Below are 8,932 nucleotides of genomic sequence, written 5' to 3'. Positions count from 1 at the left end.
GTTGTAACTTGTTACTAATAAGCAAAAACAGCATATATAATAGCAAATGGATTTGACAAAACACACTGCAAATCAGATATAAAAAGTTGGCAATTAACATAACATTGCTACACCCTTCAGCAAGTATGTGACAAACTGTTTTAACTTACATTGCTTAACAGACACATCTCAGTAATGCAGCAAGCAAAACTAAACATATACCATGTTCACTACTTCCAACTCCATGCAATCGTTTTAGGCCTCAACACAGCATCAAAGGTTGCTTCAATGATTTGTGGCACAATGTTGTGTCCGGAAAATTTGCAAGAGGATAACCTACATAGTAATACTGATCTGAGTGTGTCATTTTTGCAAATCCAAATGAGTTTGTCCAAAATTTTATTAAATTAGGAGCAGCAGGCAATAGCAACTTCTCAACACCCAACTTAACCAACAGCTTCTCAAGCTGATCCATCAGAATTCGACACATTCCCTGATTTCGATACTGGTTCCTCGTGGCGACAAGCGGCACTTCTGCAACCTTTTGGCCATAAATCCTTGTGTTTGCAACAGAGATCACCTCATCATTCCTCTCTAGAATCACAGTGTAGAACCCTGTAAAGTTCATACGTGGCAGCCATGAATATCTGCTGAACATAATATCTGCAGCAATGTCTCTTCCAAACACAGGATCTATGATGGGCTCAAAACACTCATGAATTACTCCAAGTGCGACATTTAGCTTGCTCTCCATTTCAGTAATGTATCCATCGTCATCATTGTCATTATTGCTATTCTTGAGGCTCGTCAACAGTGTCCAAGTTAGATTACCATCACCCACAAGAATTGGTTTTCCCAACATGCTATTCAGTGTCAAAAATATCTTCTCACAAGCTTTATTGCAAAACCAAAGCTCATTACAATCGGTTTCCATTTCCAGAAAAGCAAAGTCTCTAGAAGCTGCTAAACATCCAATGTGGAATCTGCGGTGACACTGATAACAAGCTATAAAATTGTTAGCCAAATGACTTTCCTGTCTAGAAGAATCTTCTCTGCATTTGGGACGGTTGCAAATTCTGCAAGAACATGAAGGGCAGAACCAATCACCAGGGGGAACATGATCAAGGCCAATACATTCAGCGTGGAATGACGCCGGACAGCGATCACAGAGAAGAATGAAACCCCCCTTGAGACAAATTGAACAAATGGAATCATTTTCATGATGATGATCATTATCCCCATTGTTGTTAGCCTTGATCATCATCAATGCTTGGTACTGACAATCCAACAAAGACCTTGTATCATGTTCCAAGAAGATACTAGCAGAGGGAGGTTGACCTTTGCAACCGGCATGAACCTCGAATTGAGAGAGTGTAAGCAAAGAATCACAACAATGGCAGCCAATACCAGAACGAAACAGCTTCCCTCTCTTCACCAATTCATTATCTTTCCCTCCACAGCAGAAAACCCACGCCTCTTGCGCCACCACATTGTTGTCAATCAGCCAAGAAAGAATCGTTCTTGGATTCCGAAACGCCGGCAAATTAGGATTATCAGAAGAACTCCGTTCCCTCGTTACTTTTCTTGCAGCATTAGGACTTTCACCAGAATCACGACGACGACCGCCACCGCCACGAGGACTTACTAAATTGGATAATTGATGAGACGTAGGAGTCCAATCTTCATCGTCACTCGGTTTCTTGCGTCTCCGAGGCCTACCACCGGTTACCTTGGAACTCGTAGGTTGTTGAGCAGAAGACGGTGATGCAACAGGTAGAGATTGGTGTGATCCATTGGAAGTAGATGAAGAATCTTTGTTATTCTCTTCAATGCAGGCTTTGCATGCAGTTCTGAGAGAAATGTAGGTCTTACCAGAAGGGGATTTGTAACGAAGTTCCCAGCGAGTTTTCTTGTCGCAATAAGAAAAGATCCAACCCAACGAAACGAGGTGTTTCTTCGCCTTCAAGCTCAGGTCAAAATCGTGTCTTTGATCCTTTGACGCTGAACATTGGTACCATTCCACCACCGCACGAGGGCAATTCTCTCCTTCAATTCTGATCTCAGGAGGGGGTTTACCAGTCAGTGACATTCTTCCAAGCTTCTCAATTCATCAGCATGGCGGAGTAACTGACAGAGAGCAAGAATCTTCTTAATTGGGGGATACTTTTTTAAACAAATTTTCTAAATCCTAATTTCGAATAGTGTTTTGTTTTTACTCTTTTCTTTATTTTCACATTTATTTATTTATTTGTTTTTATTGTGCAATTTGAAAGATTTTAAAAATCTGTTATTCCGAAAAGATTTCAAATTTTATCGGTTGAGGAATTCAAATTTTTTTTTTTTTGGAAAATTAGTTTCATATATATATTCTCTAAAGAAATCAATCATTTAAATGAGTTGAAAATATCAGCCAATCTTCAAGATTTACATTTTATTTATGAAGACTACTTAGAAATTAAAGCTTGATATATTTTTTTCCATTCTACCAAATCTTTCTAATTCAATAATTTTATTTGATGCATCTATAGTTACATATTATTCCAATTAATTTTTTTATATATATAAAGAAACTAATCAAGCATGAATAGGGTAATTCTAATGATTTTGTAAAATCTTTTATTACGAAGGTCCTAAAGTTAGTATTTAAAATTTTTATGAATGAAAATGAGTAGGTATAAAAGAAGGACTATTTACATGATGATATCTTTATATAAAGATGACATTGTAAACTCTTTGATGGTTAATTAAATATATTTAGTTGAATATATCAATTCATCTAATGATCTTCTATTTTATTTTTATGTAAAGATATTATTATGAGAATATCCACCTAAAAAAATTTATTGAATGTATTATACTCTTCAATTTTTTTTTTAGAAATACTAGATAAACAAATTTAGAATTTAGAATTTGAGAAACTACATTTTTTTTAACTTATACTTTTTACACTTTTAAATAATACTCTTAAATACTTGTTAATAAAATCCTCATTAATTGTGATTTTTAATATACCAATAACTAAAATATACATTTATTGTCAATGTTTTAGAGTATATATTCACCCAAAATATATACATTATTTCTAAATTTAAATTGTTTATTGGTTCTTAATGGTATGGATTTTTAAAAGATTCTACTGATGATTTTATTTATTTTTCTTAGAGAAAAAGAAAGAAAGAGAGAGAATTTTTTTACTGAAATAAAATTTAAAAAAATTATTATTTTTTCAAATCTAATTTTTTAAATTTAATTTTTTAAATATATATTTGTTTGTATTTACACAAAAACAAGTCTTATTTTTTTTGGGAAATAATGATTTTTTTTAATTTGTAATTAAAAAAATCTTTGTCAAATATGGCTTATTCGTACGTGTGTATCTTTTGAGATAATAGTTGCCATTGACGCCGACGACATTAAAGAAGTCATGGTTGTTATTTGTGTTTTGTGTGTTTTTACTTTTTATATACTGTTTAGAGATCTATGTATTTTTTGAAGACGATGATAATGACTTACAAATTTAGATATCCAAAGGTGAAAACTTAGGTAAAGTCGATATCTGAGAGCCGTTAGATGAAAATTTAGTCAAATAAGTCAAACCATCTAACAACTTTCAGATATCAACTTCACGTGAAATCGACCGCACCTGAGTTTTCACCGTATCCAAAACTTCATGGAAACAATTGGAGGCATGCCCCCCAAATATTTTGTAGAATTAAAAGTGTGACCACTTATTTTATTTGGGCAGAAACTCACCTGCAGTCGACTGCAGGTGAAGTTGTTTCTGGATGGCTGACACGTATTACTATATAGTTTAAAAAAATCGGTTTATTTTATATAAATGATTTATTTAAAAAAACTGGTTTAAATTGAACCAAATAGTTACTTTTATTCTCCTCTTCTTCGTTTCGCACGTAAAATTCGTTCTCTTTCAATCCCTTTTTGAGAACTAATATGAAACTTTCAATTAGGTATGTTCATTTTATTTATATTTCTTAATCAAATTTATTATTTCAAATGTATTTCTTAATTTATGTTTTTATTCATTCCTCTGTGAATGATGAAAATTATTTAATAAATACGTATATATTTATGTCATCACACTATTTTGATGTTCAGGATCATAAATGCCAAGATAATTCATTTATGTGATGAAAGACAAAAATGTAATTATGGTATAACGTAGACTAGTTTGATAGCATGAACATTGTTGAAATTTTGGCATGATCTCTTTCATATTTGTTATATGTCTCTTTAGTTGGTGATGTTATAATTTATTGTGATGATATGATGGTAGTTTAATTGTATGAATTAGGTCCTTTTTATTTGGTTGAATTTTTTCTATGACTATCCTATTCTTGATGGCAATGTCAAAATAAATATTTTCATTAGTTGTTATTTTTTTTCTCTATTTTTGAATCAATTTTATTTTGAAAAAATTTATTAAAAATTTTTGTTGTAGACAAAATTAATAATATTATGTTCAATTATTTAAGGAGACCAAATTAATATTTTGATTAGATACTTTTGTTTTATTAAAAATAAATTCTAATTTCATTAAAAAATAAATTCTAGTTGATAAGTAAAAACACAAAAACGTGCATGATACTGAAATCATAATTTCTAGACAAGTAAATTATAGTTTTATTATCTTAAAAAAATAATTTATTTATAGAATAATATTGAAAAATCAACAATAATTTGCATGAAAATAGTTTATTAGTAAAATAAATGTTAATTGATTGATTACCATAAAATTTAATTTAACAATAAATTTGTAATTGAACATATTTTTACAACTTAATTTAAAATCTGTTTACAGCTTAATTTAAAAGCAACTGAAAATGTAAGTTATGGGAAACAAAACAAAATTTATCAAGAAAATAAAAACAGAGACACAAAAAAAAGATAGGTGATATCATTTATGCCATCCCTATAGAAAAAACCGTGAATTTGTTTCTTTTTCAGAATACTAAATTTTACTTTTTCAAACAATTTGTATACATATATTTGACAAAAATTAAATAAAAAAGGTTTCAGATAAATTTAAAGAAAAATTGGTCAATATAAATGAAGAAAAAGAACATATCAAATTCATCTGTTAGGAATTTAGGAATAACAAGTAAAAAGAATTTAAATTATTTTAAAAGTAGTTATTTGGTCTATTCAAACCGGTTTTTTAAATAAACCATTTGTATAAAATAAATTGGTTTTTTTTAAACCATATAGTAACACGTGTCAACGATCCAGAAGCAACTTCACCTGCAGTCGACTGCAGGTGAGTTTCCACCTTTTATTTGGTACAAATTGTTGCAAATTTTTCAAACTCTTAAATCCTAGTTCAAAACTTACTACACACACATTCTCCTCTTTATATAAAATTTAACTATGAAATAATAAATAATACAAATAACAAATGCTTCATACTATTTTATTAATTTTAATATTTTATAAACCAAAATTATTTTTAACTAAATTATAAAATAGATAAACTATATATATAAGTATTTATTAAAATAAGTCTAATATTTTAATTTTTTTATACCACATTTATTTATTTATTTTTATTGTGCAATTTGAAAGATTTTAAAAATCTGTTATTCGGAAAAGAATTCAAATATTTTATCGTTGAAGAATTCAAATATTTTTTTTTTGTTAATCATGAAAAATTAGTTGCCAATCAATTATTGCTTAAATGGCATAGTCTTCTTATACTCATCTAAGAGATTACAGGTTCGAATTTTCACACATAAATATACAAACGTAAATTTGGAATTGGTGTGTTAACCTTCACTTAATTATGAGAGATACAAACACAGTGAAAAAAATCATGGCAAAAGTAGTTTTAAATAAAACTATCCCTTTATTTAAGCAGTTTTTTGTTTTTCTTTTTTTGTTTAACTTATTTAAGTAAAAAAAAAAGAGAAAGGAATCAGTTCCGAACTAATTACTTAAAATCTAAAAGAAAATAAACAGAAATAGAATATCTATACACAAGAAGCAGTTACTAGTATACAATTTTGCCATCTTGTAATGCAGTGATTCAGATGAGCTTCAATACCAGAACAAGCCTTTATTTACGAATCATACAAACATCTAGTATCAAACACATGCATAGACGAAGAACACCGGAAGGATGGAACATATATCGAGTCAAAACTCAGTTACTCCAGCTGTCCTGATCTTCAGCAATTCCTTCTTCCTGCAGTTCAACACAAGGTGTTGTTAAACCATGACATAACGAAAGATGCTTTGACCTGGCATACATGTATGATAATCTTAAACAAGAACGGTACAGAGTGTTTACCATTTCATCTGAAATTAACCTAGCAGGTGACCACACAAGAATTTGTCTATCATTCCCACCAGTGTATAATTCCTGCCACAACCAAAAACTGTTAGAAAGTACATAGAGCTTGGTACTATGACAAAAGTATTATAATTCATATAAAGTACAATGACAGATTTTGAGACAGTATAATGCATTTTGGCAGTTGCTTATAAGTGCAAGTAGCTTGAGATCTATAACTTGTGTCATTCCGGTTTCAAAGGTTGGATATTTCCTGAATAACTAGTATAATTTTTATATGGATCATATTCAACGACAGAGAATGGACAACCACCTCATCAACATACCTGATCTTGTTCATTAAACCAGCAAGAGTTCACGCATTCATAGTGGCCACGAAATGTTGCAGACGTGCTCCCAGACCACATGTCAAATGCCTGAATAGCACAAACAAGAGATCAGTAATCCACATTCTATTTGTAAATGGTTAAAATATAGTATATAATAAAACGAAGGAATAGTGCACCTTCACAGTTCTCATGCATGGAACAAAAACGCGGGTTGAATCCTGAGAGGTGGCTAATTGAATTGGTTTATTTGTTTGCAGGCGTACGGTTTCAAAGTTCACTAGCGTGTCACAGCCAGATTCAATATCCCACAACCTTAGTCTTGAATCAGACCCTGTGTTCCAACAGCATAGGAATAAACAAAATTTTGAAGAATAAGAAAAGACAAGTTTAACATAAAGTCCCATACGAAACCATTATTGCAATGCATAGGGATTTCTTATAATTATGGAATACAGTAACTAATGAAAAGACCTGAGCTTAGTAGATACATGCCATCATCTGTTACTTTTAACCCTGTCACAGCACCATAATGAGCTGTTGCGCGATCCTGAGTGGACAGCATTCCTGGATGTAATCTCTGCTTTATTGATCCCTTGGATGGAACTCTACCAATCACAACCTGTCTGCTCCCATTCCCATTAGGAAGCTTCTTTTGTGAAACGCGAACTTTTGCACTTGTTGTTTGGCCAGCCGAGGAAGACTTAAAACTCGACTCCTGTTAGAAATAAGGCTTTGGGATTATTAAGTATTCATTGAGACTTGCTATTAGCAGTTATGGAATAGAACAACCTTGTGTGTGATAGAGCGTTTAAGTACGGATGGGCGTCTTCCAAGCTGAGTCCGAGATTGATCTAAAACAAGGAAACAGCCAGCACGTCTAATATCCCAAAAACGTATCGCACCATCGCATCCTCCAGTCATCAACACCCATTCACTTGAAGTAGACCATTCAACACTCATTACTCCATCTTGAAGGAAACTTATATGTTAATATTTACCATAAGAAAAACAAAAAAGCCAGTGCGGTTTGTAGGTAAAAATCATATTAAAAACAATAGAGCCATACAAAGACATGTGAATTACAAAGTATGATTGGGATTGAGATGCATACCACGGTGGCCGGACAAGGTGTGAGCAAAAGCACCAGAAGCAACATCACAGAGGCGGACTTGGACATCCTCGGTGGCGGCGGCGACGAGCATGTGAGAGGTGGCCAAGGGGGACATGGCAGTCCGATAAACCTTGCCAGGCATCTTGAAATTCACCACAACCTGAGTGGTGTTGGTGTCCCAGACATTGATGTGGTGATCGAAGGAGCCAGTGATGAACAATCCAGTGTCCACAGGGTACCAGACGGCGGAGGAAACAGCATACTTGTGCGCCAGCTGGTGCTGCTTGTCCACGAGAAACAGACAGCGGTGCTTGGATATGAGGCCACCGGCTTCGTACTCGGTGGGGCGCTGCACGTCGAAGACGGCGACGGAGGCATCTGCGGCAGCGGATAGCAAGTATCTTCCCTCTGTCAAATCAACCTGATTTCACGGTCAAAGAGATGCAGGATTAGAAAAAGAGGCGCGAAGCAGAGGATGATAGTGACAAACCTGAAGGGAGTTCAGGGCGCCCTTGTGAGGAGAGAGAAAGTCTTTGTGGTTTGACAATTCGAGGTCGGAGACGCGGCGGGACTTGATCCGATTGGAGAAACGATGTGGGCGCAAATTACCAAATTCCCTGTCTCTGATCTGCTTCCACGTATGCATTTCCTAAGCATCTTTGAACGCATAACCCTCCCCCTCTCTCTCTCTCTCTCTCTCTTCCCCTCTCTGTTGCTGCTACTGCTTCTTCACTTTCCACTTTTGTGCCTCCGTTTCTGTCTTCCGGAATCCTCTTCTGTCCTCAAACGTTAAAATGTCCAGCTTACTTATCACTTATCACTCTCCTTCTCCCATTTCCACATTCTACCATATTATTGGGCTCATCGCTCCTAAATTTGGCCCAACATTACGTGCTTTCTTTGTTAAGAAGAAAAAACCAAAGCATGCGGCTTTGTTCCTGTAGTTCTTTTTGGTGACATTTGTTCCTATAGTTTATAGTTTCAACACCAAAAAAACACTGGTAAAGTTTAAATAGTTTACCCTTTACATCTTTTTCTTTTTGAAATTAAAAGATGGGTTTAATTTCAATGCACTCAACGTATAAATTATAGAGTCGTACAATTATATTTATTCTTTAAATAACTATTTATATATGATTAAGATAAAAAATAATTATTTTTATATATATATTATTATATAATTGAATGTACGTGTAAAATTATTTT

The 8,932-nt window shown here is 33.3% G+C and overlaps 2 protein-coding genes across 3 annotated transcripts; both read right to left on the bottom strand.

Moving 5' to 3' along the window:
* Positions 1-241: 241 nt before the first annotated feature.
* On the bottom strand, positions 242-2,068 carry LOC107461118 (increased DNA methylation 1). Its single transcript, XM_021129008.2, has one exon. It carries the CDS (start codon positions 2,066-2,068, stop codon positions 242-244), a length of 1,827 nt encoding a protein of 608 aa, XP_020984667.1.
* Positions 2,069-5,912: 3,844 nt separating this feature from the next.
* Positions 5,913-8,517, bottom strand: LOC107461216 (WD repeat-containing protein ATCSA-1). Of its 2 annotated transcripts, none has more exons than XM_016079695.3 (8): positions 8,217-8,517; positions 7,727-8,147; positions 7,405-7,583; positions 7,108-7,330; positions 6,792-6,946; positions 6,613-6,702; positions 6,284-6,355; positions 5,913-6,178 (listed from the first exon to the last, which is right to left on the bottom strand). In XM_016079695.3, exons 1-8 carry the CDS (start codon positions 8,370-8,372, stop codon positions 6,137-6,139), a joined length of 1,338 nt encoding a protein of 445 aa, XP_015935181.1. In that variant the 5' UTR covers positions 8,373-8,517; the 3' UTR covers positions 5,913-6,136. The 2 variants fall into 2 exon arrangements, with proteins under 2 accessions (XP_015935181.1, XP_015935180.1); XM_016079694.3 differs by having other exon boundaries at positions 7,087-7,330; positions 8,217-8,510.
* Between the last annotated feature and the right edge of the window lie 415 nt (positions 8,518-8,932).

This window comes from Arachis duranensis, chromosome 8, assembly GCF_000817695.3.
Source record: "Arachis duranensis cultivar V14167 chromosome 8, aradu.V14167.gnm2.J7QH, whole genome shotgun sequence".
Lineage (NCBI taxonomy): Eukaryota > Viridiplantae > Streptophyta > Magnoliopsida > Fabales > Fabaceae > Arachis > Arachis duranensis.
The sequence above is the reverse complement of the archived record's forward strand: the minus strand, read 5'-3'. Positions and strand labels throughout refer to the sequence as shown.